Here is a 26,438-nt window from a genome sequence, read left to right as displayed (position 1 = left end):
AAAGGGCAGCCCCTGGCCCAGCAACAGCACACAGAAGAGCATGCAGAGATCTTGAGGAAAGTGGAATGTATGCCCTACGCCAGGCCCACGGAATCGGAGCTTGGTTTTAGGAAAAAGCACCTTTACAGTTCAGAAGCCCTGGTCCAACCACCGCTCACCTCTCCCCACACGGTGAGCAGTGAACCTTGGTCCACAAACCCAGACCCCCAGAGTCCGTTTCATGTCCTACCACAGTGTGCCCTCCTGGGCTGTGCCTGAGGCCCAGGCTGCTGTGCTCAGCAGAGCGTGGGGAAAGGGGATAGAGTGTGTGCAAGTGTCGGGAGGGTGGGGGAAGGTCGGACGGGGGGGGGAAGGGAGTGAACAGTAGTAGCGGGAGGTGGTGGGGGGAGGAGAGGGTGCTGATACGGGCAGCAGGTGTAGGGGTGGTGCTGGGGGCTCAGTGCCATCCCCGGGCCAGCCATGCATGCAACAGTTGGGGGCCTGTCCCCTGGTGGTGCTGGCTGCGGGCAGATCTCTTGGGGTGCGTGGCCTTTGGGTGCCCTCGCAAGTCCCATTTCACAGGCAGACTTCTGCGAATCCATTATCTGCAATACCCCAGGGCACTGGAGCTTAATTAGGGCTTAGCCCAGGCCCAGAGCTGAGAAACCTACCACTCAATTAATTGGATACTTTCCTCTGCAGTTCTGGGAGGGGTCTGGCGAGGCTGGGGGCTGGCAGAAGGGAATGGCATTTTCACTAATTAAATTAATCGATTACCCAGAGTGCTAGGCACCACGCCAGCAGGGGCTGCAGAGGAAAGAGGTGGCAGAGCCAGGCATGTATGGGCTGGGGAGTGGGGCGGGTCACTTCCCCAGGTGTACACTACAACCTCCCCTGACCTCACAGGGGAGATGAGAGACAGGGGGCGGCAGGTGAATGGAACGTCTCCCATAGGCCAAGACAGGCCAACACCACCCTTCCATCTCCAGAGAGCAGAGATCTGAATTCCTGGCCACTATTTTTGGGAACTTGGTGAGGTTAAGTTGCTTCCTCAAGGTCATGCAGCAGGTTCCCGTTGAAACTCAAACCCTAAGGTCCGTGCTATTCCCACTGCAATGCAAAGAGGGGGCTGATGAGACCAGGCTCCCGATCCTCTTCCTTGTCCTAACCCTGCTGGTGGACAAAGGGAGAGACCCCTGTCCTGGCAGGGGTGGGCATTGCAGGGCAGGCTGAGGGTGGCTAACCTACTGCCGTTGGGCCTTTTAAGGGTGCTGGGGAAAATGGGGGCTGCCGAGTGTCCCCATCAGCCAACTGAAAAGAAGGGGCTTGTATTAGAGCAGGAGAGACAGGTGAACCACAAAGACCCGCCTGACCCTCAGGAGGGTTGAGTGCAGGGCGTGAAGCTGGGACAGACAGTGCAGCCTGCAGCCTGACCTCGTGGCTTAGCTGTGCCTCCTGGACACCATCCCTCTGTGCAATGGCGTGTGGTCCTGAGTCACTGACAGCACTGACCCACTATTCTGAGCACCAGCCCTGTTTCCTTTCCTCCCACCTCCTCTACTGTGTGCCAGGCTACGGGCTCCCCACATCCCTGAACGGTCTTGCCCACTCCCAACCCCCGCCCGACACCCAAGGCCATCTCCTCTGGCCCAGCTAAGTCTCCTAACCTGGAACCCCACCTCTTTCCCCCAGTCTAGGAGGAGCCCTCCTCCCAATCCCAAGACTTCCCAGGTGGGCTCTCCGTGTGGGGGCTTAGCAAGCTGAGGGCTTTCCCTGCTCGGGTCAGATCATCGGGGAGCCTGACCAACCCACCCCAGCCTTGAATGCCACCCAAAGGTCTGGCCTGTGGGATCTGAGATGCCAGGCAGCCCCTCGCCCTGCCAGAGCAGCACCGTGGAAGAACTCAAGATTCTTTTAAGCTAGGCATTGACCTAGCTGCAGCTTCTGGAAGGAGACAGCAGAGACCCGCATTAGCTCAGTGACTTGAGGCCAGGAAGCCAGGGGTGGGGCTAACCAAAGCTTGCTGGGCCGGGGTGGGAGCTATAGGTGAAGGAAAGTGATTCTTTCTCCGTTAACTTTGTTTCACGCCAGATACCTGGCAGTGGGCAAAGAAGAGCCTGGGCTCCAAAGCTCCGGGTTCCGGGCTCTGACTTAACTGCCAAAAATACAAAAATTAGCCAAGCATGGGGGCGCATCCCTGTAATCGCAGCTACTCAGGAGGCTGAGGCAGGAGAATCACTTGAACCAGGGAGGCGGAGGTTGCAGTGAGCCGAGATCGCGCCACAGCACTCCAGCCTGGCGACAGAGCAAGACTCTGTCTCAAAAAAAAAAAAAAAAAAAAGGAATCTCCCAGAGCCACGTGACCTTGTGTGACTCATTCCCCTTTTCTGGGCCCCAATCTCCCCATCTGTAATGTGGACGGGTTGCACTAGATTAGAGTTTCTCACTTTTGCCCCATCAGAAGGCTCCCCTGGGGCACTCATGAAAGACACAGATTCCCAGGTCCTCCTTGGACTGTGTGATTTCTTAGGTGTTGGGTGTGGCCCTCGGACCTGTATTTGGACAAGTGCTCTGGGAGATTCCATTTTTTTTTTTTTTTTTTTTTTTTTTGAGACAGAGTCTTGCTCTGTCGCCAGGCTGCAGTGCTGTGGTACGATCTGGGCTCACTGCAACTTCAGCCTCCCAGGTTCAAGTGATTCTCCTGCCTCAGCCTCCTGAGTAGCTGCAATTACAGGGATGCGCCACCATGCTTGCCTAATTTTTGTATTTTTAGCAGAGATGAGGTTTCACCATGTTAGCCAGGATGGTCTCCATCTCCTGACCTCGTGATCTGCCCGCCTCGTCCTCCCAAAGTGCTGGGATTACAGGCGTGAGCCACCGCACTTGGCCCCACTTTTTTTTTTTTTTAATGGAGTTTCGCTCTTTTTGCCCAGGCTGGAGTGCAATGGCACAATCTCAGCTCACTGCAACCTCCACCTCCTGGTTTCAAGCGATTCTCCTGCCTCAGCCTCCCGAGTAGCTGGGATTACAGGTGTGTGCCACCACACCTGGCTAATTTTGTATTTTTAGTAGAGATGGGGTTTCACCATGTTGGACAGGCTGGTCTTGAACTCTTGACCTCACGTGATCTGCCTCTGGACGATTCTTATAACCAGGCAAGTCTGGGAACCTCAAGATGGGAGGGAGAGTCTCCACGGTCCCTTCCAGCTCTGATCTTTAGGCGATGGGATTCTTGGGACTGCTTAGGTCAGTCTCTCTCTTCCACAATCAGAATCCCTGGCCCTCAGACAGCCTGGGGTATCCCCCCTTCTGCCCTTTGACCCCCGCCTTCCTCAGCACCGAGGGAGAAAGCGTCGGGTGGGAAAGGAGACAGGGTGGGAGAGACCGAGGGCAGCAGCAGCTCCAGGATAGATATATTTGTGCCTCTGCCAAATATCACCCTTCAAAGATTATTCATTGCAGCACCATTTGTAATAACTGAAGACTGAGAATAAAGACTGGTTTAAATAAATTATGGTACATTTTGTGATATTATGCAAATGCAAAAAGAATAAAGATGCTCTTTATGTACTGATATGGAACCATCTCTAAGATAGATGATTATATGAAAAAAGCAAGGTGTAGACAGTGTGTATAATATGCAACATTCAGGTAAAAACAAAAAAGAATACATATACATAATTACTTGTGTATGCAGAGAATGTCTCTGGAAGGACACTTATGAAATTGGCAAAATGGTTGCCTCTGGGAGGGAATCCAGTGGCTGGGGACCGGGTGGGAGGGGACATTGTATTCCCATTTGTACCTTCTGAATTCTGTGTAAGCAGTATCTGCTCAAAAACATTTAACATTTTAAAAGGCTTTCCAAGGGCTTTCTCAAACTGCATTGCTATCTCCATCCTGTCCCTGGTTCCCATACAGCCCTGTGGCTGGAATTAGATGTATCTCTCAGGCGTGTGTGGTGGAAAAGGGTGGGACTCCTGTGACCGAGTCTGGTCTCCCTTTGCACCCCCAGGACAGTCCCATGCCCAGTGCAAGCGGCTGCCCGATGAGCACAGGGAGAAGGAAGGAAGGAACAAGGACCCATCTCATCACCATCAGAGCCTGCCCAGTGCCCCATTGGTCCAGCCTGCCCTCGAGGGCGCCTGCTCACGGGCCATTTCCAAGTCGACAGCTCCAGCTCCCCAGTCAGCTTCGCTAGGGCAGGGCCTTGACATTAGCCTCTGGCGCCCTGACTCCAAGTAGCAGGCACAAAACTCTGCTGGGGACCCTGGACCCCCCATCCATATGGGCAGCCTTGTTCGGCTCAGCCTCACCTCCTCATTGAGGATCTCCTGGCACTCGGAGTAATTCACGCGGGCGGCCCAGCTGCCATTGGCCAGGCACTCCCGGTAGCCATTGTCTGGAAAAGGAAGAGAGAGGCAGTGATGGCGGGGCAGCCAGGCCCCTGCCTGACCATCCTGGCCCAGATGGATGCGTAGGTGGATCTGTAGATCGCCAGCACAGGCACCTGCTGGCTGGGTGCTGTGGAGTGAAGCTGGGGAGAGGGGCTTCCTTACCACCCCCATCTTCCTGCCTCTTTCTGCCCATTGGCCTCCAGCAGGGGTTGGTGGCTCCCCCGGCTCTGCCCACTCAAGCTGGCATGATCATGCCCACAGGACTGGCCCGTGGACAGGCTTGGCCAGCTCCCTGGGCTGTTTCTTTGCAAGTCGTTATGTGGTGGCAGATGACGGCTAGGTGCTCTTCTGAGAAATCTCCTTTTCAGGGGTCTTGCAAGACAGCAAAAAAATGGTGAGACCTCATGAGTCAATTTTCACGAGGCTGGGCATGACACAGTGGAAGGGTATGCGGTGACAGCTCACGTGGCAGGTGGCATGACAGGGCTTCTTGTGGTAGAGCCATCTCACAGAGGCTGCCGTGGGAGGTCCTCACTGGCCGTGCTGCACGTGGGGACTCAGAGTTCACGGGGCAGATCTTGGGGAAGGTCCCCATGGTGGCACTTCCCCATAGCGGGCCTGTGTTGGAAGGTCGTGGTCGGTGGGTGGGGGGAACATCCATGATGGAGGTCTCTTGGACAGAAAATGGCAGGTGACAGGCATGTGTGGGGAGATGTCATCACTCAGGTCTGCCACAGCTGCTCCTAGCCTGGCCCATGTCACTCAAGGAAGAAGGCAGGAGAGTGGCCCAGGGACATATGGAGGTTTGCGCAGCCACCGGCCTGGACTGTGGCCCAGAACCTGTCACCTTCTAAGGAGATAGGGAGGGGCCCTGTGAGCTGAATTGACGCCTGGCTTTAGGGCCCCGGGATGGGCAGAGCTGCCCAACGTGTTCCCCTCACCCTCCTTCATGCCTACCAGGCTTGAGCTCCAGGGTCCTAAAACTTAGCTGGGAAGGGACAGAGTGAGTTCTAAATTCCATCTCATCTTCTCTCCTGGCAGAAGTCACCCCACCCCACCCTGTACCCGGCTCTGGCATCAGTAGCTCTAAACATGCTTCCTTGAGTTAATTCTGGCTCTGACTTCAGGCAGAACTGCCTGGCAGAGAAATGAAGCCCTGAGTATCTCCCCTGGAGCCTCCCTCGCTGTAGGCCTTCCTGTGGCTCTCACTGGCCCTTGGGGCTGGAAGAGGGCTGGGAAAGCTGCTGGCGTCCCAGTCCTTGAGTCTGGAGCCCTGTGGGGCAGAACCCTGTGAGGATCTAGAGGCTGGGGCCCTGGGACCAGCTGAGCTGCTGCCGTGCTGCATGACTGACCTCTGGGGACCCCTTCTCATTTATAAAAGGAGGGGCTGGACTGCTTGATCCCCAAGGGACAATCCAGCCTGGGAGCTGCCTCTGCTGGCAGCATCAGGACAAGAAGGTGACGACAGGGAGCCCGTCCTGGCCTCCAGGGCTGAAAGGTAGGCGTGGCCTCTCCTCCTCTCTTGCTCTACTCCCCTCCATTCCCCTCCCTGGTCCCCCTGCTGAGGAGCTGCTCAGCTACAGCTGGCCAGTGGGAGATCTGGCTAAATGGATTTTTAAAGCACTTCCATGTCAGTGGACCGCAGTCTCGGGGAGCCTCAGGCCCTTGGGCGGAGTTGGTGAAGAGGCTGCTGATTCTCTCCTAATTGCCAAATGAGGGATGAGTTAGCAGAGGGCTGAGGCTCACCCAGTGGGTTTTCATGGAGGTCTGAGGGGAGGGCGAGGCGAGGAACCAGGGGAACCCAGTGTCTCTGCCATGGCTGGGAAGTCCTGGGACCGGAGGCTGCTCTGAAATACCTCCAGGGATAGGGGCTTTGGGACAGAGATCTGGCTGGAAGGGGCCCGGGGGTGGTGGGATGGGGTGGGGTGGTTCTCGAGTTAAGAGGCAGCATGGAGTAGTGCTAAGAGCGTGGCCCCTGGACCCAGACAGCCTAGGGTCAAATCCTGGCACTACCTTCCACTAGCTGTGTGACCTTGGGCAAATCCCGAAACCTGTCAGCTTCCTCCTCTGTAAGTTAGAGCATCTGAATAGCGGCTCCTACATCAAGAGTTGAGTATTTTTAGTTAACATGCACAAGGTGCTTGGAACTGTACCTGGCATGTGATGTTGGCTGTTATTTTTATTATTATTGTCTTGGAGCTGTATTTATATAACCTTACATGAGACTCAGAGCGTGTCACTTGTCCCCATCAAAGGGTACCGGTGGATATTGTGGGAGGAGCCCCCTTTTGTCAACACCCTTGCCCCCCTTGACATGTGGGGGAGAGTCAGGAGTCCCACCAGAGGCTGGGTCACCCAGAGGGAGCAGGCTTTGACGGGGAGAAAGGAGGTGATCCGAAAGAAGGCAGGCCCAACAAGCAGGGAGACGTTGCCAGGGAGGATGCGACCTCCTTGTCTTTAATTGCTGAGCTGAGCAGGCCTCCCGAAGAATCACGGGAAAATGGATATTTTTGGAAATGCTTCCCATCCCTTTGAAGATCGGATGCAGCAGGAGGGAGGGCATTAGGGAGAAGGCCTAGAAGCCCTGGCAGCAACTCATCAGTAAATGGATTAATTAGTGCTTAATGATGAGGTGCAGCTCTGGGTACCCACTTGCGACTGACTGCACGGGCGTGCTCCACCTCATCTGGCGCTGGGGGCACCTGGAAAGGGGTCTTCCAGCCCTGCCCTCACAGACTGACCCCATGTCGAGGGGCCATCACCCCAGCTCCTTTCCTGGGATCACAGAGGGAAGCGTGGGGGAGCCTAGAGGGCACCACACTCAATCCTCCCACCCATTCTGCAGGCGGAGAAACTGAGGCCCACAGAAGGTCTGTGCCAAGGGCTCCTTAACCAGCTGCAGATGCAGCTGGAATGAGAATCTAGGACTCCTGGGCTGCCACTTCAGGCAGGGCCAGCAAGTGAAGTGTGTGCCCAGGCACTGAGGGCTGAAAATGTTTATCTGGAGCCTGTCAAGTAACCCTTGGCAACGGGAGTAGAGGGAACTCACGGGGGGTGGCCAAGGCTGTCTGCAAAGGGCGACAGGGCCATGACCACAGACAGCCTGGCCGGCCCCACCCAGGAGCACGGGCCTGACCACAGAGGCCACAGAAGAGTGGATTCCAAGTGAAGGAGTGACCGACTCAGATCTGAAACCTGAGGCTTGGCAGTGGCGCTGGGGAGTGGGGGCAGGTAGGGCCAGACATGAGAATCACTCTGGAAGTGGACATGACAGGAACTGGTGCCTCCTCCTGGAAGCTCCTCTGATGTGCAGATGCTGCCTCCTTCCTAGGGGCTCCAGAAGGACTCAGCCCCCAGCATCGTGAGAGTTATCGTCCCTGGGCTGTGACCCTGCCTCCAGGCTCTGTGACCTCCAATAGGTTAGTAGCCTCTCTGTGCCTCAATTTCCTTATTACAAAATGGGCCTGACTATATTGGGGGCTGGCCAACTGTGCACCCCTTGGACTGACCTGGCCAAGAGGCCCTTCTTCCTTTCTGCACTTCCTCCCCTCGGTCCCCAAGCCCCTCCCAGTGTGTCTTCTCCCTCTCCCGAGTCCCTCCCATGGCCAGGACATGGCACAGACAAACGAGGCTGCTAGATCTGGCTGCCCCAGCCTCCTGTCCTGCCCTGGCCTCCCAGGTCACTCCCTGGGGAGTCACTCTCTGGCTGGGTCTTCCCACTCCTCTGCTGTAGCCCCCAACCTTAACTCCCCAAATCCATCTGGTAGAGGAAAGAGGGGCAGAAGAAGGAATTTGGGAGTTCGGAGCTGGAAGACATCTTAGAAGCCAAGCCATCCAGCCCTCTCCATCCTCAGATGAGGGGCTGAGGGCCAGATGAGGGGCCACAATGGGCTGGGAGGTCACACAGTGAGTCTTGGAGTAAACTACATGGTGTCTGGGCTCACCCCTGTGCCCTCTTGGGACTCTGAGTTCAAGACCACCAGGACCCAAGGGTGCACACAGGAGGCCCCAATTGCAGGGATCAGGCCCCCAGCCTCCCCTCAGGTAGGTTAGGGCCCCTGACCTGCAGCTGTTGCTCTCTTGATAAGCGGGGACCTGACTCATTGACAGGGGAGGGCAAATTAATTCTGAGAGTGGCAGGCGAAATAGCAGGGAGCTGCAAAGCCCGGCCGTGGGGGTTTCGGGCCTCCGGGGAGCCAGGTGTTTACATGAGGATCAAGTATCCGACGGACCCTGGGTCAACCCCGTCCTGTCCCCACTCCACCTACAAATCCAGGATGCAAGTTGAGCCCGTGCCTGTGCATCTAAAACTCTGGGTCCCCTGCCTCCTGGCTGGAGGGCCCGGGGTAGGCCTCAGAACCTCTCGACTCAGGGTTCTCATTCACACAGCTGGGGCTCAGATCATTCCTGCCCTGCTTCACGGTATTACAGTAGGCCCAAACAGACTAACCTGAAGTTTAATGGCAGAAGAAGGTGCCAGACAGAGTGGATGCAAATTCCAGCTTCACCCCTTACCAGCTGCCAATGGGGCAAGTTCCCTAACCTCCCTGAGCCCCAGGGGCCTTAGTTATAGGAGGCGTGATAGTGACTTGCAAGGGTGTTGTGAGAATCACCAGTAATGAGCACAGGGCACCCGGGAGAATACAGCGATGACCTTTGGAAAACAGGGGCGATCCCCACAAGAGGTATTACTGTTAACTGCCATCGTCATTCTTACTTCCCCCACCTCCAAGCTCTCCCCATCCTGTCCCACCTCCCAGCAGATGGTCCACCCTCCACTTCTTCCTTACTTGTGGTGTTGTAGCGGACACCATAGAAAAAGGCAGGGCAGGGCCGAACCACTAGCTGCCCTGCAGGGCTGCGGGGCCAGCAGGTGCCAATGAGGTCCACGGATGCGTTGCACTGCAGTCCTGGGGGCAGAGACGGCTGGTAAGGCACAGCAAGATATCCGGCCAAGGCCCCAGGCAGGCAGAGGACATTCCAGAGTTCTGCCCACCTCCCCACTCGTTCCCACTCACACCAACTAGGGACAGGATGACAACAATGACCAGTGCAGAAATGAGCTCATCCTATGCAAAGAAGACACAAGGGGAAGAAATCTGAATCTGATGCTATGGTACTAGGGAGCCAGCATGGGTTCCAGAGCAGAGGAGGAACAGAGATGGCTGGAGGTGGTGTTAAAAGCTAAGGTCCTGGCATTTAGAGGAAGCCTGGGCATGCTTCTGGTCCCCTGCTCTGTAGCCTAAGGACACTTCTCTTGGTCCCTCACATGGTGATAGCCTGGAGCTCTGAGACGTCACAGGAACACCCTGGAACAGACCCATCCAACCACTGATCCAGCCCCTCACATGTCTCTGCAATCAAACCACATCTACCCTGGCCCTGCAGGGAAGAACCAGCTAAATGAAGTTGGCCCTTCTTCCGGCTGGCCTGTTCCTTCTTCCGGCTGGCCTGTTCCTTCTTCCGGCTGGCTTGTTAACCACACTTACTGACCATATGTCGTGTGTACTTTGTTCTGTGCAGGGCCCTAGGACAGGATTGACGGAGAAGTGAGCTATGGAGAGGAAAGGCAGGGAGACACCATCTGGGGGAGTGGAAAGGACACTGAACTGGGAGTCTGGGCCCACGGCTTCAGAATGGGCTGTGCCACTAATTTGCTGTGAGATCATAGGCAAGTCACTTGCCCTCTCTGGGCCTTAGTGTCTTGTCTTCATCTATAATAAAATAAAGTGGTTGAACCAGATCAGAAATTCTTAATCTCAGCCCACCGGAAACTTCAACAGTTCGCAGAGACCCTGAATGTAATGAAAATATTGGTGTATACATGCATTTTAATGGGGAAATGGGTCCATGGCTTTCATTAGATTCTCAAAGGGGTCTGTGACTCAAAGAGATATAAACATCTGAACTAGAAAGAGGAAGTCAAAGGCCCCTTCCAAATATTTGCTTTTTGGAGGAGACAGAGAGAGTGCACGGGAGAGAGAGGATGTTGGGGCAGAGTTGAGGCCCAGTGACACTTCAGCAGGGGAGGGTAGATATGGCCTCCAAAGGGTGGGGGCTGGCACAGTCCTGGCACCCCCCCGAGGCTGCCCCTTCTTTCCCTGCCTTTTAGTGCCTCCCTCTGAGTGAGGCTGGCACACCAGTCCTTTTGAGCCCGTGTCCCCAGGTTAATAACCTAGAATTGGCACAAGAGTGGACAGACAAGCCAGGGAGGGCCAGGAACCATGAGCCAGCGCGGGTGGGGGCAGCCTCTTCAGGCTTGGGCCGAGGCCTTAGCAGCTGCCAAGCCCTGGCTGGGGCTGCCTGCCATCTCCTCCCCAAATTAGCTTGTCCCCAATCTCTCAGGAAACAGCACTGGGTTAAATTGGCTTCCTTTCCCCGTTGGACTCAGGGCAGTGCCGAGCAGCACTTGTACCAAATGCTGGTTTTTCTTTCTAATCAAAGCTATTCATAGGGCATTTGTGCAAATCAGGACTCAAGGGGCAGAGGCCTTCAGGCCAAGTGGCTTAATTGAAAGAGAAAGAAATCTGGATTGGGGCTTAATGGACACGAGGTGACTGCGGGCCAGGCGGCTGGAGTGGGCCAAGCCCAGGTGCTGTGCCACAGCGGAGTCTCTGTGGATGTTATCACGGAGTGGCGGTGGAAGCAGTGGAGTGATGAAGCAGGGCCATCTGAGGCAAGGGCGTGCCAGGCTGGGATTTTAACCTGTCCTGGATCCTGCTGACAGTGTTGAGCCCGGGCACAGAGACTTGGGGGGAGAGCTGGGAGCATGCGGCCATGGGGAGGGGAGGATCGTATAGCGGCCACGCCCTGCTGTTTCAAAGCTCTTCTTCATCTGTTTCGTTTGATCTTCATACATCTGGCAATGTGGTTATTTCCTTTTTACAGATGAAGAAACTGAGGCCCAGGGAAGTCAGGTGACTTTTCCAAGGTCATGGGTCAATGGGTGAAAGAACTAAGACTCATAGGCAGGTATTTTGGACTCTAAATCTAGTGCTCTTTCCATTACGCCACGTTGTGAGTCAGTCACGGGGGTGAGGGACAGTTAAGGGGACAGCAGGAAGGGAGCAGCGTTTGTTGAGGGCTGACTGTGTGCCGGGCACATGTCAGCTGCATGACATATGCCATCTCATTTAATGGCACCATTGTACCTTCCTCAGTAGCTTGCTCTTTCACTCCTCACCCATTCATCCACAGTATCTAGTGAGCTAGGCTTCAATGTGATGTTCCATGTGGCAGCATCTGGAATGAACACACGGAACACACCCTCTCCGTCAGTGTGGCACCTGCCCTCCCTTCTTCCCTTCCCCGGCCAGTCTTCTTGCGCCTTGCTTTCGCAAGGCATGGAGGGCAGGAAAGGACTGGGCACCAGCCACAGCCAGGACCAGGCCAGGGTTGAAGCAGAAGCCAGCCACTCAGGATGGGCCTTCTGGCCTAGAGGACCTGCACCGGCCACTCCTGGGAGCTCTAAGGGCTCTAACCAAAGGCCTGACCTCGTCCACAGCTGGCCAGGGACATGGAGACCTTCAAGGGGTGGGCAGGTCAGAAGCCATTTGCCTCTCCTCTGTGGTACGGTTCCCAGCCACCTACTATGCCACCATGGGTGCTTATTCTCTCTTGTTTTACAGATAAGAAAACTGAGGCCAAAGTGGTCAAATGGCTTATTCCAAGACAATCAGTAACCAAAGACACTGAGACAGGAGTGGATTTTCAACGCTCATCTTTTGATGCCAGCTCAGGGTGCTGCCCACAGCTGCACAGCTGGCCCTGATCTGGGCAGCTGCCCCTCGATCGTAGAGCTGACTCCAGTTCCCCAGCAGCGCCGCGCCTCCCCCTCCCTCCTGGCCCCCGCAGCTCATAAGGATGCGTAGAGGGGGTGCCCGGGACACAGCATCGGTGGCGACCTTTACATTAAGAGCCCAGAAAATCCTGGAAGGAATTGAAAGTCTGTGTGAGACGGGAAGAAAGGGAGAGAGAGGCTGCAAGAACGGGGAGGAGAAGCCAAATGAAGAGGCGAGGAGACAAAAGTTCCCCCTTCCCCGAGTGAAAGGTCAGCGCTCCCGCTGGGTCAGGGGCTTGGGGTGGGGGGTGTGGGGTCAGGGGCGGGGGGACATGGCCAAAGGCGCCAGGGCCTCAGCAGCAGAGTGGAGTTAGAAGGGAGGGGACCTAGAGGTCAAGGGCAGGGAGGAGGCAGCAGGACAGGGCCTCAGGCGCCACGCTCCTGGCCAGTTGGCACTGTCCACTGGACTTTCCGGCCTGGGACTGCCTTGTGGGCTCGGTGCCTTCCCACAACGCCTCGGGGTCCTGCCCTCTCTGGGCCTTAGTGTCTCTGTGTCTGAAATCCCCATAAGGATTTCAGATCGCCGTCCTGCGTCCTGCGAACACCGAGTCCAGGGAGGAGGAGAGTGGGGGAGAGTAGCGGGGGGTGTCCCTGGGATCCGGTAGGGACAAGGCCTCAGAAGGGAAATTGTGTATAGGACTTGAGGGGGAATATTTGTTGGACACTACTATAATATATACCAGGCACTGTGAAAGGCGCTTTGCATGACTTAATTCATGCCACTCATTTAAGCCACCCGACTACAATGAGGAGGAGAAAACAGGCGGAGAGGGAGGGAGGTGGGAGGCCAAGTGGGCCAGGAGAGAGGTGGGGAGACAGAGGAAAGAAGAGGGAGAAGACACTAAGGAAGAAATAGGGAGAGGCAGGTGGAAAGTCAGGAGAAGGAGGCACAGAGAAAGATCATTTCACAGGTGCTGGGGACAGAGAGGGTGTCTATCCCCTAGCTGGGAAGGGGAGAAGGCAGGAAGTCAGTTTCTGTGTCACTCAGCTTGATGGCTATAAGGACCTCAAGGACCTTCTGATTCTTGGGCCAATGTCCCCTCCCTCCAGTCCCAGTGCCACAAAAGCCTGACCTCTTCTGCTGTCCTGGCAGGTGGAGGTATTTTCCCACTCAGCTGTCATAGTCCTGGGATGAGGAGGAATTTGGACCAGAGTAATCCAACCTTGCAAATAGCCAAGCCAATTTACCAGCCAGCTGCACAAAGGCAGAGGTGCTGTTCGGTGCCAACGCCTCCTGACAGCTCCCTGTCCCACAGTGCCTCTCCTGGTAAATTAAGGAATAGTGACTTTGCTCTTTATTTAACAAGTACAGTTGTTTCTCCATATCCATAGGTTTTGGGGAAAAGTGTACTGAACACGTACAGACTTTTTTCTTGTCATTATTCCCTAAACAGTACAGTATAACAACTATTTATGTTTATATAACGTTTACATTGTATTAGGTATTAGAAATAATCTAGAGGTGATTTAAAGTATACAGGAGGATGTGCACAGGTTATATGCAAATACTACTTCATTTTATATCAGTGACTTGGGCATCCCTGCATTTTGATATTCATGGAGAGTTCTGGAACCAGTCCCCCATGGATACCAAGAGACAGCTGTTATTTACTGACTACCTAAGAAATGTTCAAGGGGCTTGGGATATAATAATGAATAAAATAAATGCCCTGTTCTCATGGTGCTTACATTCTAGTGGAGAGGCAGCAAACACACACATACATTTCTGTTAACCAGTGAGAAATACTATGGACAAAAACTAAGCAGTGCAAAGAGATAAAGGCTGACAGAGGTGCTATTTTAGTGTGGTGGCTTCTAAAGCACTACCATTTAAGCAGATACCTAAAGGAAGTGAGGGAGAAAACCTGGGGGGAAAGTGTTCTCGGCAGAGGCAACTGCAAGTACAAGGGCCCCGGAGCAGGTGTGTGCTTGGTGTGTCTGAGGTGTCAACGTTCCTATCAGTCTGCGGCTCACTCCTTCATTCACGGGGCGGGTAGATGCCTTCAGGGTCTTTCCTGGTTGGGGATGTGGAAGTAGAACCAACCCACTCACCAGCCCTAGTCACCACAGGCCTTTAGGTTGGGGGGTGAGCTGTGGGAGTCAAGTGGGCTAAAGTAATGCAAAAACCGGTCCTATATCTTCCTCCTTCCCCACACATGCACAGAACAAATGCGTGGGGCCTGCATTCTGGTCAGACTGCCTGAAATCCCTGCAAAGGGAGAGCAGAGGACAGGTGGGAGGGCTCCCACCCGCCAGGGAAGAAACCCTGCCAGGTCAGGGTCCTGGGAGGGCTGCTTTAATGAACAGGTAAGAACCCTTTGAAGGTGGCCTATTTAATGCTGTGCACAATCGGGCACTGGCTTCTTCCCCCAAGTAGGTTACACAGTTTGCCTCCCATCAGGCTCAGGGTCCACACGTGCTTGGCAGATCCACCCATAGTGGATAACTTCAGAGGAAGCTGGAACCTGGCTCTGTCCCAGTTACGTCGGGTCTCCCATCAGCGGCTTCTGGAGGTGGGCACTTGGCAGCAGCCCTGTGGCTGGGAAGCCCTTCCCCCTATTTGGCTTAAACCCAGGAGGGGGACTCAGCCCAGGCTGTCCAGAGGGGGAGCAGCCAGGTGGCCCAAGGGCAGCCTGTGAAACACACATTCTTGCCCAGTCAGAGGAATGTGCTGTGGGATGAATGGGCAGGGCCTCTGCCTGGGTCCCCTGGCATGGAGAGTGTGGCAGAAACCTGGTCTTTGCTTGGCCACCTCATTGCTGAGCTGCCTTCTCTTTGGATGGGCAGAGAAGAAAGATGCCTGTGTAGGGTGTGTGATCCATCAGGACAAGTGGATGGCCCTCCTGTCCTGCGGCTTTGTGGGCTCATCACTTTTGCCTTCCCAGCAGCTAGTACAGTGCCAGGCATATAGGAGGCATGGAGGAGAATATGGGGCCATGTGCAAACCTAGTGTGGGTATGGAAAACTGCAGGGGTGGCACTGCACTCCTAGACGGCTGACTACACCGGGCCCTGGGCACCCTGGCTCTGAGTGGCCACATAACGCGGTGCTGGTGGCAAAATCTGAAGTCAGGCCCACATGGTTTGTATCTTGCAGCCACTGCTTAGTAACTGCTTAGTGCGTTTGGGCAACTGATTTAACTTCTCTGAGCCTTAGGTTCCTCTACTGTAAAGTGTGGATAAAAATATTCCTGACTATCGTATTGTAATGATTGAATGAGATTAAAGCACTTGGAATGGTGTCCAACACACAGTGGGCACTAAATAAATATTAGCTGTTATTATTATTATTATTATTTGAAACAGAGTCTCGCTCTGTCGCCCAGATTGGAGTGCAGTGGTGTGATCTCGGCTCACTGCAACCTCGGCCTCTCAGGCTCAAGCGATTCTCATGCCTCAGCCTCCTGAGTAGCTGGGATTATAGGTGCCCGCCACCAAGCCCGGCTAATTTTTTATTTTTATTTTTAGTAGAGACGGGGTTTCACCATGTTGGCCAGGCTGGTCTCGAACACCTGACTTCAAGTGATCCACCCGCCTCGGCCTCCCAAAGTGCTGGGATTACAGGCGTGGGCCACCGTGCCTGGCCTAGCTATTATTAATTATCATTCACTACCTTAAGACCAGAGATGAGAACTGATGACCCCAGGTAATTGTCAACTCAGATTCTATTTGTCTGTGATGTCATTAGTAAATAATTCTGTTACCTCCTGGCATTGTCATACTCATGCCATGATTTTATGAGTCGCCAAGTCTGTGGTCTGCCACGATAGGCCTCAGCCCTGGGCACCCACTCTCTCCTAGTTCCTGGCGTGAGGCACGTGAAAGGCCCCCCAAAGGCCCTGGCTCAGTGCCAGCTGCCCCGGCCAGACGCCCATCCATCTGTCTCGCCCCTCCGCCCCACCCTCACCATCTGTCTCTACCAGTGCCCGTCGGTCTGGGTAGGTCTCCAAGTCAGAAGACAAATGGCCCATTATCAGAGGCCACTGTGGAGGGTGACGGATAGCGTGCCATGCGGCCAGGCAGGCTGGGCTGGGCTGGGGGCACGGGCACGGAGTACAAATCACCAGGGAATGAACGCTATTCATCATGGCCTGCTGGCTCCAAGGACAGGTGACACCTTCGTGGGCTCAGGGATGTCTCTCCTCCTGAGCATAACGAACAAGTTGATAGAGCCCAACCTGGCGCCAGAGCGTGGGGAGGGCTGGGGATCGGGCCTTTCCCCTCAGGTCCAGCCTCTGAGCTGCTCTCCTCCCTCCCCATCTCTCTCTCCTAGAACTCCAGATTCATGCTCAAGAACTTACTTCCCCATTCCCCAAGCACAGCTTAACTTACTTTGCAGCCAGATGCTCTGGGCTCCCAATACCTTCTCGGTTTCCCACTCCTCCCTCCTCACTTCTCCCTTGTCCTTCTGCCAAACCCACCTACTGGTCCTTGCTCACCTCCTGCTGTAGCTCACAGCACTGGCTCTTTTCTGCCAGTTCATACTAACAGTGTCTTAATATTCACCTTGAAACTTCCTCCTTCAGGAAGCCTCCCTGGATTTGCATCACCCCTGCCTAGCCTCCCTGCTCCCTCCATCATTATGAGCAATTCCTGGCAAGTACCTTCCCTTCATTCCAGCTATACAGTAAGCCTTTTTAAAAAAAGCCTGCTGAGGCTGAGCCCAGATCTGGGCTGCAGTGAGCTATGATTGTGCCACTGCACTCCAGCCTGGGCAACAGAGACCCTGTCTTTACAAAACAATTTAAAAAAATTAGGCCAGGCGTGGTGGTGTGCACGTAGTCCTAGCTTCTCAGGAGGCTGAGAGAGGAGGATTCCTTGAGCTCAGAAGACTGAGGCTGCACTAAACTATGATTGTGCCACTGCACTTCAGCCTAGGTGATAGAGCGAGGTCCCACCTCTAAAACCAAACCAAACCAAACCTAGTACTGGCATGACACTCTACAGTTTACAGTTTGTGAAATATTGCCATAAAACTTAGTGCATTCAATCTCATAAGAGATACTTGGGGCAGGTAACAGCCCCCCATCCCTCTACACTTGGGCAAGGTGAGGTTCAAGAGGGGTTGAGGGTATGCTCATCCCTGTGGCTACCAGTACCTGCCCCTAGTCAGGACATGACCAGGCACCTTCTGTGAGCCAGCACAGGAACCCAGTGTGCCTTCTCCAAGGCCAGGGCTTGTTCCTCTGCCCCCAGGCTCTCCCTAGTGAAGGAACAGCTGGCCAGGAAGCAGCTGCCTTGAGTTGTGGAGGCCTCCTGTCCCCACAGAGCCAGCTTCAGAAATGAAGGCCTCCTGCCTGCCTGCAGACACTTGCGTCTGTTTCTTTGCTAGCATGCGTCTTGCACTCTGCCTCATCGCACGTGCATTTGTGGATTCGACACCCAGACTAGACTGTGAGCCCCTCTTGTTTCCCCCAGTGCCCTGCGTGGGGCCTGCTGTGTAGTCGGTGCTTCATCAAAGAGTTGGTGTGAATCAAGGAGAGGCTTGAAGACTTAAATAGAAGGTCCACAAGCCTTCCAAAGACACTCAGGTGCAGGGACCCTCTCCATTTTTGCCCAGCAGCAGCCATGCCCAGGACCACACCCAAAGTTTTAAAAGACATGCCCTTGGCAGCCCAAACACCTAGATTTGGGTCCCAGTCACTGCCACGTACTGGCCACGCAGTGCCATGGGGATTATGTAACTCTCCCATGCCTCAGTTTCCTCAACTGTACATATGTTGGGCTTTACACTCTTGTGAGGATGAAATGAGATGATTATGCAAAAGCACTCTGTAAATGGTAAAGTGACACAGATATTAATAATATTTGCAGCCATGCTGCCTTTTCTATTGGAGAGATACAGAGCACGGCGCTGGAGACCACAACCAGAAGCTGGGCTGCCCATGCTCCACTCAGGGCTCTGGAGCTTACTAGTTCTCTGTGCCTCAGTTTTCTTAGTGTAAAATGGGGACAACAGCACCTACTTCAGAGGGACACTGTGCAAACTGGGTTAATACAGCTCCAGTCCTTGATCAGTGCCTGGCACGGGTTAGCACCATGGAGTATTACGCCCTGGGCATTTTTAGTCGCAGACTGTGGCAGCCTTTCTTCCTCCCTTGATGCCTCCCCAAGTCACAACTCAGCAGCAAGGGCTGGGATACCTTCCCCTGTGCCCACCCTAAAGCAGGGAAGATAACTACTCACAATCCTTGCTGCAAACTCCTGTGCCCACGGCAGGTGCTACTAACCAACTGCAGCTCTTCCCCACCAACCTTACACCCAACCTCAGGATCCTTCTCAACACGGCACTCGGTGGAGATGTGAAGAATTGCTTGGAGCCCTGGAGAGGAAATGACTCTGCGAATCCTGCCTTAGGGCACGGTTCTGTGTGCAGGCTCTGGGATACCTGGGGTGGGGGGCATTGTGGTGACCAGGAATCTTGCAGGAGGGGGTTGAGGGGACTCACCTGAGATGTTGCTGGTCAGGGACAGGCTCTCGCAGTGCTGGTCCTGGAGGGAGGCAGAGACGGGGTTCAGCCCCAGAAGAAGAAGGGCCTGCAGGCACAGGAGGCGAAGGACACATTAGGCAGGTGCCATGAGCCATGAGCGTGTTGCTCCATCACCCAGGAAAACTGCAGGGGTGACACTGCACCTGCCTGCCTCCCCTCCCGCCCTGTCACACATCCAGTTGCTTCCCAGACACCCGCCCCTCATCTCCTCTCTCCTCCTTCTGGGTCCTCTCCGCCTGGAGGGTCTGGAGTTGCCCTGCTCAGGGAGGGGCCTGGCGGGGAAGCTGACAGGATCAGGATCCCGGGCTCCTAGGGAAGAGGCGAATGTTACCCCTAGGGGCTGTGTGCTGCCAGAGGAAGCCACCTCCACCCCCATGGGATCCTGAACATGGTCCAACGGTCTCCCACCATATATACGTGTGCACGTGCGCACACACACACACACCCCCTCCCACCGGCCCGCTGACCACCACGGCTTCACAGATCCCCATGCGTGCACTCACTTCCCTCCTTTCCTCCAGAGCTGGCCTCTTGTTTTGTGAACTGTTTCCTGGGCCCTCATCCCCGCCTGCCTAATTATCCATCATCACAAATTGTGCCTCACCATTTATCAAGCTCTTGTACATCTGCCATGGCACTAAATTTTCCCTGGGGCTGGTGTGGCTGTGCCTGTTTGCAGATGAGGAAACTGAGGCACAGAGAGGTAAGGGATAAATGTGTCTGGAAAGATGGACACCCTATTCTAGGGCAGACCTTGGCCCTTTAACCTCCCTGAAGGCTCCGTGTCACTCTGCTTCCAGAATTTTAGCCCAGTTGGGAAGGGAGTGGCATAGGCCCTATACCTGGAGGGCTGCCCCTTCTTCAACTAAACCCACCCACACAACCATCGCATTACCCCCCTCCCGACAGGGTTAGAGTCAAGAGAGAGGCCGAGTGTCCAGCCCCCCATTACGCTGTGTTGCCATGAGCAGGTGACTTGACCTCTCTGTGCCTCAGTGTCCTCACCTGTAAAAATGGCCTGTCTCACCCCCTTTAAGCTTACATGATGTATGTATGTAGAAGTCCTTTAAATAGCCCTGCATGCTCTGTGGGGGCAGGGATCTTGTTCATTGCACTCAATTTTGCTGAAGAAATGAATGAATGACATTGTGTTTCTGGTATACAATAGGCACTCAAGAAGGATATGTTAACTGATCTGAACTTAGTGGTTTTTATTTAGTTGTTGGAGAAGAGGTGGCTGTTTCCCCTGGGATTTGATTCAAAAGGGGTTAAGAAGCATGAGTGAGGGGCAGGGAGAGGGGAGCACTGTAACCGGTCCTTCCCTCTGGCTGTGGGGAGCTGGGTGCCCGGCCACCAGCAGAGTTCCCAGACAGGGTGGTGAGCCTGAAGCCCGAGAGGCCTCATGGGAGGCTGCTCTCTTCATCACTTCTCTGCTGTTTCTTCTTGGGGTCTGCTCCTTCTGAGGCCCCCAACCCCATGGCCAGGTGTCTCAGCCCCGGCCCATTTCTGTACCAACTGCAAATTTCACTACAGAGCCTCAGACACAGACCCTTAGCTCTGGAAGCCAGCTTAGGATTTCACAGCAGGAAAATAAGATCGGGAGAGAGGTAGGGGCTTGTCAAGTCCCTTGGTGAGCAAAGCTGCTAGGCTAGGGTGTAGGCTAGAAGCAGGTCGGCAGCCAGCCCAGGCAGCACGCAGCCTTCTCGCGAGGGGCCGGGACTCCACGTGGTGAGTGGAAAAGTGAAGGGAGCATCGAAAATCTTAGTTGTCAAGATACAGAATATTTTAACATAATTTTTTTTTTAAATAAAGATTAACGCCAAAAAATCTATGATGAGCAAAATATCAAAAACTTTTTAAAGGAAAGATAGGCTCAGTAACAGTGCTGGGCCATGTTGGAGCTTGGGGCAAAAAGGGAAAAAGTCAGTAATGATATTAAAATATTATCTATCATGGCCGGGTGCAGTGGCTCATGCCTGTAATCCCAGCACTTTGGGAGGCCAGATTACTTGAGGTCAGGAGTTCAAGACCAGTCTGGCCAACATGGTGAAGCCCCGTCTCTACTAAAAATACAAAAATTAGCCAGCTATGGTGGCGGGCACCTGTAATCCCAGCTACTCGGGAGGCTGAGGCAGAAGAATTGCTTGAACCCGGGAGGTTGAGGTTGTAGTGAGCCGAGATCGCGCCACTGCACTCCAGCCTGGGCGACAGAGTAATACTCCATCTCAAAAAAAAAAAAAAATTATCTATTGTGATTACGGAGGTTGCTGGCACCTCCGTCTGGGGTGGGCTTGAGGAAATGCCTCACTTGCTTCACTCCAGTCGGGCCCTGCTCATGCGCTGTCTTCCCAAGCCAGACTCCATCCCTCCGTCCCTGCCCGCCCCGTACCCTCCAGGGCTGTCCATCCTCTCTTCCCTGGACTCCTCTCCACTCACCCTTTTCGGATCTCAGGACCTTCTCCCTGTCCTTAGAAGCAAACTGACCTGCCTTTTCCATGTTCACCTGCCGGGAATGTTCTCCCTTATCTCACCCCACCCCACCCCACCAGGGCCACCCCCTTTCACGGTACCCACTCCCTCCCACCCCTGTCTCGATGATGAAGGCAGTCTCTGCTCCCCTTTCTCCCACATTCCAAGGTCCAGGGGAATAGTGCCCACTCCTCATCAGAGCCTGGTCCCCACTACCCATGACTCACCCACATGGTTCCCTGAGTCGGTAGTGCCTGAGTTTGTAGTGGCTTTGTTCACTCCATTCCCTTGCTGGTACTCTCATAGGGGTCTCTTTGCCCTGGACCAAGCTTCAGGTTCTGAAGCATAACCCCAGCCCCACACCCCCATCCTGTGCTCTGCACACGGGACACTCAGCAAGATGGCACTGGGGTTAGCCAACTCACGCCTGGGACTCAGGAGTGATGATAACAAACCCATTCAGCTCTCTGGCCTCAAGGAACTTCCAACACTTTATTAATCAGTAATTAAACTTCACAGTCTCCAGAGAGACGGAGAAATATCTTTACCCTCATTTTCCAAGTGAAAACGCAGAAGCAGAGAGAGGAGGAGGCCACCAGGCCAGCCTGTGGCTCTTGCCAGCTAAGCAGAAAGCAAAGTGTCCTCATGACAAAGCTGCACTGCCCGCTCAGCAATCAGCAGGGACCCAGGCTCGGCTCTGTCCCCAGAGAGGGGCAGCTCAGATGCTAGGGCCAGAGGCCCCTTATAGAAGAGGACTAGGAATCATCGCTCCTCGTTTCCCACCCCACATCTGCCCACGCCACCTCCCAACACACACACATGCACACACGCGCGCGCACACACACACACACACACACACACATGCACTCTCTCTCTCAAACTAGGGCTCCCAGAGCCAGCTCAGCCACAGGCAAATTAAAGAAACTGGAGACACTGGCCAGGTGCAGTGGCTCACGCCTGTAATCCCAGCACTTTGGGAGGCCAAGGCAGGCGGATCGCCTGAGGTCGGGAGTTCAAGACCAGCCTGGCCAACATGGTGAAACCCCCATCTCTACTAAAAATACAAAAATTAGCTGGGCATGGTGGCGTGCCGTAATCCCAGCTACTTGGGAGGCTGAGGCAGGAGAATTGCCTGAACCCAGGAGGTGGAGGTTTCAGTGAGCCGAGATCGCGCCATTGCACTCCAGCCTGGGCAACAGAGCAAGATTCCATCTCAAAATAAACAAATAAATAAAATAGATAAAAAAGAAAGAAAAGAAACTGGAGACATCCTATTTGACAATATCAGCCCCATTGCCTGACATTCCACTTATCCATCTAATGCTTAAGCTGTGCTTCGTGCTCTGGTCTTTCAGATCCCCCACCTTGAAGGCACATCATGTTCTATTCCCATCCAATTACTTATCATCTCCCAGTATCTGGGATCCTTTTCATGTCTGCAACCCTCTGCCCATGCAGTCTGTGCCATCCCCCGCCCCCGGTCACCTGGTCAACTCTGCATTCTTCAGAGGCCAGTTCCAGGGTCCCTCTGCTTAGTAGTATCTGCCCAACCCTCCAAAGCAAAGCAGCTCAGTTCTCCCTCCAATGTACCCCTTTTCCCAGTGCACTCTGTATACGCACTAGACCCTGTGCCCGTGAGGCTCACGAGTAGAGCCCTTAGACCAGCCTAAGTGCATGAAAACCACCTCGGCACAAAGCACTCAGGACCCAAGACGCTAATTAGATGGCAAATAAACAGGCTATAAGTTCTTATTCTCGCATCTTAATGTCCTAGCGTGCACAGAGGAGCAGAGCAAATCTTGATTTGTCAGAAAACGAAGCCCAATGCCAGGCAAAGGGCTAGTCTGCCTTTGGCTGCCTAGAACCCTGACACTTGTGTCCCTCTCCTGAATGTGATGGTTCACACAGCCATTTTCTAAACACAGAGGACTGGTGTTGCATTATGCAAAGAAAAATGCTTCTTAAAATTCCCAAACCAACCTTTCCTCTCCGGAAAGGTCTGCTCTGTAGCAGAATCTGTGCCTGTGCCACCTCTTGCTCTGCGGAAGGTTTGTGAGGGCTTCTGCCTTATTCCTGAATCACACTTCCGTGAAAAGTCCAAAGATTTCCTGCATTTTTCCTCCCACTATCCACTGATCTCCTCCTCAAGCTCCACTGTGGTTTTCTATCTCCATCAACAGGCAGTTACTGCACTGGTAGGAACAGGCCCCCAAAGTTTCAAGGATGTTGTTTGTTTGCCCTTCAAATGGAGAATTTTTTGTTTGTTTTTTGAGACAGTCTTGCTCTGTCGCCCAGGCTAGAGTGCAGTGGTGCGATCTCGGCTCACTGTAACCTCTGTCTCCTGGGTTCAAGCAATTCTCCTGCCTCAGCCTCCCAAGTAGCTGGGATTACAGACCTGCCACCATGCCCAGCTAAGTTTTGTGTTTTTAGTAGAGATGAGGTTTCACCAGGTTGGCCAGGCTGGTCTCAAACCCCTGACTTCAAGTGATCCGCCCGCCTCAGCCTCCCAAAGTGCTGAGATTACAGGGGTGAGCCACCACGCTGGGCAAAAAACAACAAAAAACAAAACCAAAAAAACAAACAAACAAAAAAAAAACGGAGAATTCTTAACCTGGGGAGCAGGCAGTGTGAAGATCTGCAAATAAATGCAGCTGGTGTGTGTGATGAAAACCATTTTCCTGGGGAGGGTTCTTGGCTTCCTCCACTTCTCACCAACAACTAGCACCCTGAAACAGTGGGAACTATAGACGAAGCATATGGTAAATGGGGTGAACTGAACATGTCATCTTCTCTGAAATCAAACCAAAGTGCTTTTGGCCTTTCTCGGATGCCTCTTGCTCCTCCACTCCATCACCAGTCCCAGCCACTGGCGCTCCTTTCAGAACCAAGTTTTCAAGACTTCATGTGATTTACTATCTTCCAACTAGTAGAGAAAATCAAAACGGCACTGAAGCTGAAGCTGGCAGAGCACGAGGTTCACTCACTGGCTAATGCCTCACTTCCGTGCACCAGCCTGGCAGCCCCAAGGCTCCAAATAAAACTTGCAGCTCAGCTACAAATCTCTCTACTCACCAAAGAGCCAAACCTTCAAGGTTAAAGTCTGAGGCCAAGGGTGTGTGCAGCTCAATTATAGCATCTTGTAAAAGGATTTTCCAAAGACCTAGTGGGTCCCTGGCACGGAAGGGAAAGCAGACTGGGCGGGTATCATGCTCCCATTTTAAATCTGGGGTAGTTGATGTGCCCAATGTCACATAACTGTTTTTAGGAGCTGGGATTCAGTCAGCAGGTGCTCCTGCTGTCTTTCAAGGAGATGAACCATGAGGAGAGTCGCGCCTTCTGGCTGGCCAGGCGCAGGTCAAGACAGCGCCTTGGCAGAGGGGATGGGCAGGGGAGAGGAAGGTGGTGCAGGAGCCTGTGGAGGGGGTGGAGGGCCAGGTTCTGACATGGCCTGCTCCAGCCTGCTGCAGCTGCTACCCACACCCCACCCCCAGGGCCAGCACAGAATGGGGCTGGAATGAAGCTGCCATCCCAATTCCCAGTGTGATTTTGGTATAAAGGTTAATCACACCCAGAAAATGCTTATTAGAGACCATAAATAACCGTGTTGCTGAAGCTCAGTTTGGTCTTTAAGGCACAAAAGTGCAATTTCCTTTGATGTGATGATTCGGTAATTAACCTTTTGGGGAGGGTCCTGAAGGCCACTGGAGGGAGGGAGGGGTGGCCTGGAGGCAGCTGAGGCATCTCAGGCCTGGTTCCTACAAGTTCCTGGGGAACAGGGAAAAGGGAGCCTGTTTTCCCTCTCCTTTCACAGCTAGCACTGATGCTCATCTTGGGAGAGTCCCCAGAGCCTCCAGGGGTCAGGGACGGCGCTGGTCTTTGGCAGAGCCACAGCTGGAAAGCCATCCTTCAACACGGTCCCTCAACCTTCTCCTGAGCCCCAAGGCAGTCCTGCCACTGCCTGTGTGGCTTTCGGTGAGTCACCTGACTCCTCTGAGACTCAACTTCCTCATCTGAGAAGTGGGGGCAATGTGGTCTTTCTTACCCACTTCACTGGGAGATGGGCCATTTGGGGGGAACCAGGAGAGCTGCATCTTCAGTGTAAAGTCCCTACAAGCATCAGCAGGGTCATCAGCATGGCTTGGCTGTTCTGGGCCCCAGAATGTGCCTCCACTGCAGAGGGCTGGCCTGGAGCAGCTTTCCTGATGTCCCTTCCAGGCCCTGGGGGAGGCCCCGCAGGCAGGACCTGGCCTCTCCTCATCTTCCACCAGGTCCTTCTGCCTTCTCAGGAAGCCTTGCTTTGGGAAGGAGTTTTTCTGCTTAAAAAGTAAGTTGCTTTTTAGGTTTGAAACCCACTGGATTGAGTGGTGTCTCCAACCCCCTTGGTGGTCTGGGATCCTTCATTCAAAGAGTCCAGGACTAAGTACATGATTTCGAAAAAAGGAAAGGAACTCAGAAGAGATGGGGAAGGACAGACAGACACACACACATACATGACGATGGCAAGATGAGGCACAGACTGAGGGCAGGGGGACCACGGAGTTTCAGATGGGGTCAGCATTGTGGCCATGAGGGCAGGCTTCCTGGGGGAGGTGAGCTGGAGGTCGGGCAGAGTGGATGTGGCTGTCAGAGGGAGGGAGAGGGCCTCCCAGCAAGGGGAGGGTCCTGAGCTTGTGGGGGTGTGGCAGACTGCCTGCGGAGGGCCTCAGACACTGGGCTGAGATGGATCCAGTCGGCCTGGAGCACCATGGCAGGTTCCTGAGCAGTGAATTATCCCAGCTCGTCACCCTCATCATCCCAGCGAGACAGCCAACAGTCACCTGTTCCACGGAGGCGGTTCAGCAGGTCAGAGTGAAACCAGGCCTCGTCGCCTTCCCTGGCCTGGGAGACTCTGGCAGACCCTGACTCGAGGCCCAGAGAAGCCCTTGACTCTCCAGTGTGGCCAAGATCGAAGCTCTCCCTGGTGACCCCAGAGGCAAGGGCCCCAGCCCACACTTTCCATCTGCCGGCCAAGGTCCCGGGTCCTGGGGTCCTGCAGGCTCCACAATCCCAATATCCAACCCTTCTGACTCTGCTTTGCTTTGCATTGTGTTCAGGTGGAGCCTATTTTAAGCAAAGGCAAGAGAAGAAAATCTAAATGCGAAAAAGAAATGAGGTCATAAATGAAGATTTCTCTAAAAAGCTGGGTCCGCCGTTGCATTTAAATACTGGGATCTGGTTTGCAGAAATAAAGCATCGGTGCAATCAACTCTTCAGAAACGTCTCTG

The 26,438-nt window shown here is 54.1% G+C and overlaps 1 protein-coding gene and 1 long non-coding RNA gene across 11 annotated transcripts in view; one reads left to right on the top strand and one right to left on the bottom strand.

Moving 5' to 3' along the window:
• CRHR1 (corticotropin releasing hormone receptor 1) overlaps positions 1-26,438 on the bottom strand; it is a 53,249-nt gene that overhangs the window by 10,677 nt on the left and 16,134 nt on the right. For 4 of the 9 annotated variants that reach the window (XM_058445093.1, XM_058445097.1, XM_032163950.2 and 1 more), the window contains exons 2-4: positions 18,664-18,751; positions 9,167-9,286; positions 4,296-4,381 (exon numbers count right to left, since the gene is read on the bottom strand). In XM_058445093.1, the coding sequence (XP_058301076.1) occupies positions 4,296-4,381; positions 9,167-9,286; positions 18,664-18,751 (294 nt within the window). Of the gene's footprint in view, positions 1-4,295; positions 4,382-9,166; positions 9,287-11,527; positions 11,619-18,401; positions 18,538-18,663; positions 18,754-26,438 lie in introns of those variants that run through there. The other 5 variants (XM_058445095.1, XM_058445096.1, XM_032163956.2 and 2 more) reach the window with 5 other exon arrangements.
• Positions 11,649-26,406, top strand: LOC131384368 (uncharacterized). 2 transcript variants are annotated; one of them, XR_009215157.1, is made up of 4 exons: positions 11,649-16,153; positions 24,986-25,498; positions 25,860-26,016; positions 26,268-26,406. It is a non-coding gene; the product is annotated as an uncharacterized LOC131384368 (long non-coding RNA). The 2 variants fall into 2 exon arrangements; XR_009215156.1 differs by having other exon boundaries at positions 25,860-26,406.

Source organism: Hylobates moloch, unplaced genomic scaffold, assembly GCF_009828535.3.
Source record: "Hylobates moloch isolate HMO894 unplaced genomic scaffold, HMol_V3 SCAFFOLD_10, whole genome shotgun sequence".
Lineage (NCBI taxonomy): Eukaryota > Metazoa > Chordata > Mammalia > Primates > Hylobatidae > Hylobates > Hylobates moloch.
Note: the sequence above shows the minus strand (reverse complement) of the source record. Positions and strands in the feature narration are given on the sequence as shown.